Source organism: Camellia sinensis, chromosome 2 (genome assembly GCF_055761805.1).
Source record: "Camellia sinensis isolate YWXY chromosome 2, ASM5576180v1, whole genome shotgun sequence".
Classification (NCBI taxonomy): Eukaryota; Viridiplantae; Streptophyta; class Magnoliopsida; order Ericales; family Theaceae; genus Camellia; species Camellia sinensis.
Genome location: NC_138962.1, coordinates 20038608 through 20050675, shown reverse-complemented (window position 1 = coordinate 20050675; position 12068 = coordinate 20038608). Strand labels below are relative to the sequence as shown.

Genomic DNA, 12068 nt, shown 5'->3' with positions numbered 1-12068 from the left:
ATAAATCATCAGAAAGTCACCGAAAGGCAGCTTAACAGAGTAAAAGGAAGGAGGACCCCCATGTGGATGGATATGCGGCTTGAGGATGGCCACATAGTTCATGTTTTACATATATTTCTGTGGATTAGTCTATAAGCTAAACCATCAGAGATTAGATTTCTAACAATGTTCTGAAATTCTACCTCTGTCGAAAGCCGTGCCAAAATTCCAGATTACCACCAAATTGAAATGCTATGAAAAGTGTTTTTGAGTTTTTCCACAATTGATAGATTCCATTCAAATGAGAAGTGAGATCAATTAAGGTGTCACATTAGCAAAAATATGGAATTGCCTATCAGATAGATGGCCATCATGCCTATTCTCTACATACCACATTACTAGTCCTGAAGTCCCTAGTTTTACAGGTGTTCCCTTTGGAAAGTTACCTCAATATTATTAAATGGGGGAAAAACTACATTCAATGGAAAATTGCTATTAGTGAAACAGAGGAGGCTCCAAATCAGTGGAATGACAATTGTCCATTCCTTCTTTGAAATCCAGCACACCGTCCTCTACTTCACTAATAAGTCATCTAAGGATGCAACATTTTCTCTCACAAATAAAAAAAAAAAAAAAAGTGTACAGAACGGTAAATAATAAATGAGTATACAATATTGCTGACTCACACACACACACTCAAGTATGCCATGAAATTAGTATAACAAGTAAAATTTTATAGTTTAAGGGAGAAATGGTGTAAATTCACAGGTCAGAGGAAGTTTTCAGCCATTGATGCTAACCATCTATTACACTCAACTGACTCTACCTCCTGACCCGAGAGCAATATGGGCTTGCATGCATCACATTGGAAAAATAGAATCAAAAAATAAATTTACTGACACTGTAGAAATTGAAACAATTGTCTCTACCTCAAATATCAGAGTTTTCAACTTTGAGACTACATATTAGACAACCAGTTGCCAAAAGCTTAAGCTATTGGAGAATGGGTTGAATATTGTACATCAAACTCTCCGTGCTTGGTTTCCATTTATTTCAACTAGAAATATAGCTTTTAAAAAAAAATAATAATAACAAAAAAAAAAGCCACTGTCGACTGATGTGTATTACCTATAATGAGATGATTGTGCCTTATGAAGTGTTTAGACAGTTTCTAATGATAAACAGTGCATAATGAACCACGTCAAGGAATGCTGAAACTAACATGTAAGCAACATACCAGTTGTTTTGTACAAATCATCAACGCTCTGCTCTATGAAGGCAAAAGTACTAGAAAAATGCCTAAAACCATGTTTCCTCCCAAACCAAATATAGCCTTAATGTGATCACAAAATTAATAACTGAATCACCACACGTACATTCTTAAGCAAAGCAGGTCAGTAAATGCATTGACTTGCCCTCAAAATTCAACTTGTGACCTCTATCCAACTACACCCAACATCTTTCTATTGTTGGAATGCTAATAACTTACCTCACAATTTGGACATCAGGCAATGGCTTGAATGGTTAAAAAATCTCACGCAAATTTGATCACAGAACAAACTGATGCTTAGATTATGGACAAACTTAAGACTTCTTATGTCATGTATATAGAAATCTAGCAAACATAAATTGTACTAACCAAATTGCAATTTAACATTACTGCACAAAGAAGCACTTCAGAACATTTCATCTGTCTCTGGGCATCAATGTACTACTGACTGTTCGGATTGAATACCAAATAGTAAGGACTTATCATGATGAATACAACTCATATATTCATTGAGCAGCCCATAATGTGGCTGTGTTACATATTTAATTGTTGAGAACTGAGATCAAACAAACACAATGGCCAAAAGTGTTAGGTGTGTTATGACACCCACCAAACATAGGATTCCACAGTACCGTATTTTATTTTATTTTTGGCACGAGAAAAAGAACATCATTCATTAATACATACAAAAAATAACACAGTTCGGGAAACAACCACCAACAACATGAATAAGTGTTACAAACACTCAAGCAAAAACAAAAAACAACACCAGAGGTAACATAATTGACGCGAAGCTAACAGTAAATTGACTATAGGCTGCCAAGTAGGATCGTTCAGTATCAGAAGGAAAGTAGGCCTCTCCACGAGAAGAAGAGATGCAATGTAAAGATAATTGGCATGAATGAAAAGATTGTGCGAGATAACAAAAATCCAAAAACCATGTAGCTGCCACCACCTGGATATCTTTACTACCCTGTATCTGCTGAAATAGAGTCACAGAGTTAGTAACAATATTAATATGCAAAAAAATTGTGCTTATGAACCCATTTAAGATCAGAAATAGATGCCGCTAGTGGAGCACAAGGCCTGCGCACAGTAAGATCATGAAATTTGGATTTCAAATTCGTTCAGATCTCCAAAAGTTTGGCGAATAGACAATGCCATTAAAATAAAATATCTAGATATGTAGACAATTTGAACACTAGTTTTCTCATGAAGTCTATGGAATGCTGAACGAAGTGATCAAATTGTCATTTTCCTTCAAAACTACAACAGAGATTTTGTATATCAATTGAGCCATCCATGAGATTGCAATAGTGGCAACTCTCAGAACATCATAAGATTGGAGAGCATATCTTGAGACATACATATATGCATGTGCGTGTTCTCTATTATTTGACATGAAATTTGAAAGGTAGTTATACTTGTTTTGCAAAATTAAAACATAGATGAAGTGTTGCTCAATTTGTTCTATTTCAGGAAGCGAAGGAATGCACTGGGCCAAAGAGTTAGAATTTTCAAACCTAGTACCACTAATAATCTGAAATTTTTGTTTTGACATGGTTTCGGATCATTGAAGTCACAAATATCACCATTTTTTTTTTTACTTCATCCTTAAACTATCATTTTGTCTATTTAGTTCCTAAATTGTTGAATTTATGTTTGTGTAGTCCAATTGGAGACAATTATACAAATTAATAATTGTTAAAACTTTATTTGTTTAAAAAAATGTTATTTGAGAATTTGAACATCTTAAATCATACAACAAAACACTCATTTCTCTTACTATTTTGAATAAATTACAACCCACAACCAACTTAATAGGTGTTTGAGTGTATGATTTAAGTTGTTCAAATTATAAAATTATCTTTTTTTCCCCTAAATTTAGGTTTTAATGGTTTCTGATTTGTACAATTGTCTCCAATTGGACCGCATGAATAAAAAATAAAAAAAAATTAGGAACAATATAGAAAAAATTGATAGTTTAGAGGAAATAGAGAAAATGTTGATAGCTTAGAGAATACGAGTGAAATTAACGCTTAAAAATAAATAAATAAATAAAGGAAAGAGAGGGGAAAGAAACTAAGCATGGACCAACCAACCAACCTGATGTAAACGTAGGAAGATCCGAGAAAGATCAGTCGTCAATTCTTATCCTAATATGATGGAAGGCACGTGCTGGACTTTGTAGAAGTCCTCTCCTCCTTCTCTAACCCTGTCTATGAGTGCTTCAGATGCGTATTTAATAACCAATTCCCGGAGGGTGGTAATGAACCTCAATCCGTCCGGAATCTCCTTCAATTTTTCGCATTCAAAAATTTGTAAACTGAAGAGACAGGGCATGGCTCCTTGTTCCACCCTCCACTCCTCCACGTTACGAAGACCCCAGAGAGATAAATTTATGAGTTTCGGAAAACCTCCACCGTCACAGCCGCCATAGCCCCCTCCTCCTCCTCCACCATCACTGATGCTGGATGGTGCTATTGTTGTTGGTGGTGCAGAAGAACAAACCATCTCCTTCCCAAAGTAGGAATGATAATCTAAGTAGAGAGTCCTTAAGTTGGGGAACTTCTCCAATGTTGGCATTGGGTCTTCCTCTAGTTTAGTATTCCGCAACCATAACTTGGTGAGATTTGGAGGGAATTGGTCTGGCAATTTATTCAGGGACTCCCACAATGACAATTGGCGAAGATGGTGGCATCCTAAAAGTTGCCTTAAAAGGCTTTGTTCTTCTGCCGTTCGGAAATCTCCTGTAATACCGAAGGATGAATATTGCAGAAGGCGGTTTGAATTGTCGAGGATTGGGGATTTCAACATCACGACCAAGTCTTTGGGGGCTACCTTACCTCTGAATTTTCGAAGATTTGTCAGTTTAGATAAGCATCTGACATCACACTTCCTTGCATCAAAGTTTTCTAGCGTCTCCAATTTACTTAAACCATCCAATCGCAACTTACGTATGCAAGACAGTTTGATGTTATCAGGAAGATATAGATGTCTCAATTGTTTCAACCTCCACAAGACATTGGGTATTCTTAAACTATTGCCCCATCTCCATGTCCTTAAATCTAGGGTTTGAAGGAATCCCAAGTTGCCTATGGAGCAAGGCAAACTTTTAATACTATGAGAATCTCTTATACTTAAGTACTTCAGGTAAATTAGGTTTCCTATTGCTCTCGGCAACCTTTTTCCCTTTCCCAACATAATAATTCTTTCAAAGTCTAAAACGGTAAGCAATGTGAGATCCTTGAAGAGTAATTTTAATTTTTGCCAATGAGAACTTTCCAATGCATTGCCCAAAGAGTAAAATTGGCATGATCGGATATGGTGGTGATTCTTCATTTCATGTCCAGATAAGGGAAGAATAGTTTCACTTTCTATAGAGTTGGCATCACGGGCACCCACATAGTACACGGCAAGTCTGCGAATTGTTGTTAATGATGATGATGAAGAAGGCAGCGCAGATTCTGTCCGTGTAAGCTGATGATCAAAGGCTGTAATGCGAACAATCTCGAGAAAATTCTCCTCTTTGGCCTTCAACAAGCATAAGTCTCTCATGAGATCGTGGAGGCGACAAAGTTTAATCTTTTTGTTGAAGCTTGTTAATTGGACTTGAACCATGCATCTTTGGACTAACTCACCCAAGTAACTCATTCCAACATCCAACATTGTTTCCTCTTCTACTTCTCCTACTCGTGTTGGTATCGATAACTGCGACACAATGCCTTCAGCCATCCACATTTGAATCAGTTTTTTTGCGCGAATATCATGATCTTCAGGAAGATGGCTCAAATACAAAAAGCATGCCTTAAGATGATATGGCAAGTCTTGGTAGCTTAAGGCTAAAATTTCTGTTATTGGGACTCCTCCTTGGCCTTTGCCCTTACCTAAGTCATAACTAATGTTTTTACTCACCTTCTTCCAGTCGACCAGTTTGTGCTTTGTTGCCAAAAGTCCTCCTAATACCACAATTGCCAACGGTACACCACCACAATGATTGACCATTGCCTTTCCTAACTCAATCATTTCTGTGCTTAATGTGAATCCTACAAAATTAGACAGAAAAAAAGAAAAATGTATCTGATGGTAAGTTTGTACTAGTCTATTTGGACGGTACTGATATAAATAAAAAATAGCAATGAGTATTTATATTAAAAACAATAATGCTAAGAAACCAATAAATACACCAATGAATTTATTAACTACAACACAAAAATTATATGTAAGTTTCATCACTTGACATGAGGTCCAACTGACATTGTGTAAGCTAAAATTCTTTGTTCCCAAAACTATAAAAATAAATAAATTAATTAATTAAAATGATACACAAAAAATGGATTGGGTGAAACTATTTTTAAAAATTGATTTTGAGAAAATTCTCAAAATTTTAAACCTTACATAAAAAATGAAAATTATACAAATGTTTAATAAACCAATCTCAAACAACTTTGAACAAGTTGAACACAAATTGAGCTTAAGTAGCATAGTCTGCTTTACTGTCTTAATTTTTAACAAAATATTGTAACATAAGTTATTTTCATATATTATGGCCCTGTTTGGTAGGGCTTATTTCAGCTTTTAGCTTAATTTAAGTTATTTTGATATGTTTAGTTCAGCTTAACAATACAGCTTATAATTTTTTGTAAGTCAAAAATCAATTTATGCTTTGAGTGGTGGAGGAGAAGCTTAATTTATAAGTCAAAAATCAGCTTATGTTCATAGTTATAAGCTACAATCACTTTCCCACAACTCTACCAAACGGGTCATATATTTGTTATCTAGACAAATCTGGAGCATGCATTCCTAAGGACGTAGATACACATTGTAAGAAAGTTATGATTGAATGTGATGAAAGTAATGAATATTTGTAATGTGTTATGTCACTATATGGTAAAGTTACAGAAATGGGTCATTTTTAATCACATAATGAATATTTGTAATGTGTTGGGTCATTTTTAATCACATAATGAATATTTGTAATGTGTTATGTCACTATATGGTAAAGTTACAGAAATGGGTCATTTTTAATCACACCTTTTAAGTGTGATTAATAACTCTTAATTTAAGTATATTACACTCACTAACTTCTCATTTGCTCTTGTGGAGATTCGAACCATCAACCCTCTCACACCATAAACCTTATACAACACACTCTTTCCACTGCACCTTTATAACACCATATGATTATATATACAACATATATTATTTATATAGTACATGGACCTGTATTAATATAAAAGTATATATATAAAGATAATTATTTTTTATTGAACATAATTTATGTAAAAATAAATTATTTACTAGAAAAAAAAGAGAGACCACTTTTGACGACTAAGCATAATTTTAGTCGCCAATTCTATACTTTTGGCTACTAATTATTTTTTAGTCGTTAAAAAATTTAATTCCCGGGCTAAAATTACCACTTTTGGCAACTAAATTTCTTTTTAGTCTCCAAAAAGCCTCACTTTTGGCTACTAAATATCTTTTTAGTCGCCCAATGCCTTAGTTTTGGCTACTAAATATTTTTTAGTCACCAAAAAATCTCATTTTTGGCTACTAAAATTTTTTTAGTCAGTAAAAGCCTCACTTTTGGCGACCAAACATCTTTTTAGTCACCCAATACCTCACTTTTGGCTACTAATTTTTTTTTAGTCGCCAAAAAGCCTTACTTTTGGCTACTAAAATTTTTTGAGTCGGTAAAAGCCATATATGGGCAACCAAACAGATTTTTAGTCACCAAAACGTATACTTTTGGCTACTAAATTTTTTTAGTCGCCAAAAATCTTTACTTTTGGCTACTAATGCTTTTTTAGTCGCCAAAACCTATACTTTCAGCGACCAAATGTGCTTTTTTAGTCGCCAAAGATGCTTTTTCTTGTAGTGGAGTGTGATTATATATATATATAATTACACTTATTTAAAAAGTATGATTAAAAAGTAGTAATGTATATATAATCACACTTTAATTAGAATGTGTGATTAAAAAATATATATATAATCACACTTATTTAAAAAATATGATTAAAAAGTAGTAGTATATATATAATCACACTTTAATTAGAATGTGTGATTAAAAAATATATAAATAATCACACTTTAATCAGAATGTGTGATTAAAAAATATATATCTAATCACACTTATTTAAAAAGTGTGATTAAAAAGTAGTAGTGTATATATAATCACACTTTAATTAGAATGTGTGATTAAAAAAAAATATATATATATATATATAATCACACTTTATTGAAAAGTGACATAAAAAATGAAAATTATCACACTCAATCAAATTAAGTGTAATTAAAATATCAATCTAATTTTTTTTATCACACTTCCAATAAAAGTGATATTTTTTTTTTGTCAAAGTGTGATCTTTAACTATTTTTGTAATAGTGTTACCAATAGTGAATAGAAAATGATAGACAAGTGGGTCTAATTTATGTTGTGTATCTTAAAGTGAGCAAGGATCCTCTAGAGTGATTTTTCCCTAAAGTTTCCTAGAGTGCTACATTGTATGGTTGAGATTTACTGACAAGTCACATCAATTTTTCTGATGTGACTTGCCAGTAAATCTCAACCACACAATATAGCACTCTAGGAAATTTTAGGAAAATTTCACTCTAGAGGATCCTTGGTGTCTTAAAGTTACTGATGGTGAAGTTATGACTTTTGACTTTTTTTAATGATATTTTGTGGTGAGAAGTTATGACTTTTGTGGTGAGAAAATTTATAAAATTCAATGGTTTATGTTATTTGTAAGGTTTTACAGAAGAGTTATGAAGAAGATACCATATGCACCATTTTGAGATGCACATTGTAAGATTATAGTGTAGGATTACGATTGTTAACTTATAAACTTACAATCCCATTTTTTATTGTAAATTTTATTAATTGGATTACATGTCGACATGAAATTGATGATTTTTTAATATTGAGAGGGACGGAATCATAATTTAAAGCGTGAAATAAAAAAACCAAAATAAATATATAATAAATTATTATCTCACTAATTTTATTAAATAACTCCTACCCTAATTCATGAAATCATTAATCTTTTCGCTATTAATCAAACAAGGCCTTAGTTGTTCTTGAATTCTATACCATAGCTACATCATGGTCCAAGGTATGTATGGTTTGTTTTGTTCTAGTTAGTTTTTGTATGAATATTCTACCTAATAAATTCTTAAAAAAAAATGAACAATTTAAATTTATCGAAAATGGTCTCAAAATGGGCCCACCAAAACCAAGCTATTCTCTGAAATTGAATTGTCAAATTGAAAGAATTAAAATCCGAAAGGAAAGTAGTTTAAGAAAGACATTTGAAACTTTAAAAGCACAAATAATTAATTAGATCATGTAGGTTGTTAATAATTACTGGTACCTTCATTTCTTCTCAGAAATGTTTTCTTCTCAAACAGCTCCCAACTCTCCTTTTCTGTTAAGTGCCTCAATTGATAAAGCACGCATTGTTGATCTACATGCTTAGCAACATTTTCATTGCGAGTTGTTAGCAATATTTTGCTGCCTACCACTGAAGTATTTGGGAAGCCTGGACTCAAAATATCCCAATCCGCATCCTTCCAAATGTCGTCGAGAATCACCAAACATTTCTTCTCACTTTGGACTTGATGAAGTTTCTTGACTAGCTCATCATGATTCAACTTTCCAATTGCTTTCCTTTCTTCATTTGATGGAGAGAGAAGTTTGATAAGAATCCCTTCAAGAACTTCCCTTGTATTGCATTGTTGAGATATATAGGCCCAAGCAACACATATAAAATGACGCCTAATTTCAATGTGTTTGTAAACCGTCTTTGCAAGGGTGGTCTTGCCAAGACCACCCATCCCCCAAATAGAAACAACACTATAATGCGTATTCTCCTTCACCAAAAGATCCACTATAGCTTTTACGTCTTCTTCCGTGCCTACAACGTCCTCCTCAACAATATGGGTATAGGATCGCCTTAATTGTCGCTGCCTCTCAGCCATAGGAGTTGATGATGAACTTTCTCTAACTCCTGTAGAATTTAGTATTCCACAAGTTCGAAAACCTGTTGTGAGGCTATTGGTGATCCTGTTATTAATAGCCTCAATCTCCAACCTAACCTTACGAAGGGCAAAACATTCCTTGAAGATACACAAATACCTCTTGAGAAGGAAAGGGAACTGATCTGATCTCCCACTAGTACGAAATGCAATTTTGACAACAAAAGTTGCAATTGCAGCTTCAGCATCATAGGATGCTTCTCTGATTTCAGCAACGCAATTGCGGATTATAATCTCATCTGCTCGTCCTTTTGGTCTTGCATCTGCAGCTTCTAAGAAGCATTGCATCCTATTTAGCTGGGCTTGCAATTGCTCAACTTGTGGCCTCACCCCACACAAGTTTTCCGCTTCCTGGATGAGCAGCCCAGCCAGACTTTTCACCACAAAGGTTACAAAAGGTAGAGCTACAGATTCCGCCATAGTCACCAAAGTCTTCTTGCTTCTCCTGCTTCTTTCACGGGTGTACTTGTTATTAGAATTACAATGGTATTATGGATATGGACTTAAGGCCAAACCTAGTTCGGCATTTACGGACGACGAGGTTACAGTCCCCCCACGCAGTGGACAGCCCACAATTTTTTACTGTTTGCAAGATTGACATAGTGGGTGGGAGAGATGGAAAATAAAAAATTCAAAAAAAAAATTATTAGTTCTGATAAAATATCAAGATATTATATATAGTTTATAAACTTTATAATACTAATGTCAGAGAACTAATTATAAAATAAATTACCGAGGCCATACACAGCTGTCTTATGGGTTTTGCTGCATCTCTTCCTTCCCCAGTAGTGTTTGTCTTTAGAATATTTCATGCTATTGAGTTGTGAGAAGTCTTTGGTCCAGCATAACAGTTGCTTGGTTAGTACCTGGTTGTTTTGTCTGGTAGTGTGGCCAACAACCACGTTGTTTGAATTGAGTTATTTGGAGAGGATGTGCCTTTGAAGTGGTGCGAAAACCAGCCCATTGTTTTTATACTCTTTAACCACTAGCCCGGTATGTGCAATTTTATTAAATTTTTTTATAAAGTGTAGATGGGGAATATTGCATATACTAAATTACTAGATGGAGAATGGTGTCACCTCTATTCTTTTTTTCCACGTCTTCAATTGGTACTCACAAAATTATTAGTGCATTTTACTAATTCATACAGGCACATTCTTAAGCAAAGCAGGTCAGTAAACCCAAATTCAACTTGTGACCTCTATCCAACAACACCCAAAATCTTTCTCCAAACCTTCTTTTTCTTTCTTTTTTTTAATCAGCTCCCTCAATTGCCTGGTATGATCCCCTCCATCAACATTACTTTGTACACACAAGGACAAAAGAATTTTTTTTTTAAAAATTCAAAGTTTCTCTCTTTATCATAGTTGTCAGCCACACTATGCAGTGCCAATGGGTTTAAATGAAAGGCAAGAACAAATTTCGTATATGGGACTGGACAATATGCTCTACAAATTATTTGCATTTACATGTCTTTGTGGCCTGTAACTTTCATCGATGAGCAGACCTTCTTCAACTTGCTTTGCATGCCTTCAAATCAAGGCTGGTGTATGCTATTGGAACCACAAATTGCAATTTGACATTACTTGCAAAGTTGCACTTCAGAACATTTCATGCGTCTGGGCATCTTGCTGATGATCATAACATATGTTTAATGTACTGACTGTTTGGATTGAAAGACTAAATAGTGTTGGGGAATTTTCAAAATTTATAGTTTAATTTTTGGGTGTTTTCAAAACCTCCCTTGTTTTTCTTTGGAAAGCTTAAAATAAGCTTTTGGGACTTTGTCCTACATTAGAAAGAGAGAAAAATATGGAGCACTTAATAAAGTGTTATATGGAATATTCCTTTAAATATAGGATTATGGAATGGTTGCTAATGTGTATGCACGCACGCGTGGTGTGGACTGTGTGGCGTTTGACGGCGCACTTAGCACGGACGCATCGGACAGGTTGGAGCAATGACGTGGATCCGACGTGGCAGTGATGTGGGCGATAAGTCAACCAACCAATCGATCGGTTGCATGTCTGATCTTAAGTGGTTTGATCATAGTCGTTGATTGATTGGAGATGCACACGATCGTGATTTGATCGGATGCGATCAAGGGACATGACTATTCAATCAAATGCATCAATGCCTATAAATAGGTTGCGAAATTAGCCATTTCAATCCATCCAAAATCCTGAAAGCATTCCCACAATTCTCTCTCTCTTCCTCTTGATTTATAGGGCTGAGCAAGGAATCCGTAAAATCCGTAATCCGATCCAGTCCAGTCCAATCCGATAGGTTTGGATTAGTTTTTTGAATCCGCGGTTCGGTTCCGGATTGAAGAATTAAAAATCCGTAGTCCACGGATTGGTTCCGGATTGAACCCCGCGGTTCCGAATTGGAACCGATCCGGACCGTATACAAATAGTCTATATTTTTATTGTATATCCTCCCCCATAGTATCTTCTTTTATTCTATATAAAATGTAAACTCAAACCTAAAACCGTATAATATCTTATTTTATTACTTTTGTTTGTATTTTCTTATGGTTGTTTAAATTCAAGAACAATATGTCACTATTATAGAAAAACATGTTGCTATTATGGAAATGATATAGCGCTATATTTATATTTTTATGAAATTAAAGTGTTATATATATATATATATATATTTGTTATTTAATTATGTGAATCCGTGGTCCTAAACCGATCCAATCCGTATTTAAATGGATTGGTTCGGATTGGTTCCATGATTTAAACGGATTGGATTGGTTTTAATTTTTCAGGAA

General features: G+C 34.4%; 1 protein-coding gene across 2 annotated transcripts; it reads right to left on the bottom strand.

The window, feature by feature from the left end:
* Window positions 1–1870: 1870 nt before the first annotated feature.
* LOC114280898 (putative disease resistance protein At1g59780) lies at window positions 1871–10147 on the bottom strand. 2 transcript variants are annotated; one of them, XM_082904168.1, is made up of 4 exons: window positions 10026–10147; window positions 8629–9874; window positions 3356–5295; window positions 1871–2231 (listed from the first exon to the last, which is right to left on the bottom strand). In XM_082904168.1, the coding sequence occupies exons 2-3, from the start codon at window positions 9710–9712 to the stop codon at window positions 3401–3403; spliced, it is 2979 nt and encodes a 992-aa protein (XP_082760294.1). In that variant the 5' UTR covers window positions 9713–9874; window positions 10026–10147; the 3' UTR covers window positions 1871–2231; window positions 3356–3400. The 2 variants fall into 2 exon arrangements, with proteins under 2 accessions (XP_082760294.1, XP_082760298.1); XM_082904172.1 differs by having other exon boundaries at window positions 1871–5295.
* Window positions 10148–12068: the final 1921 nt, after the last annotated feature.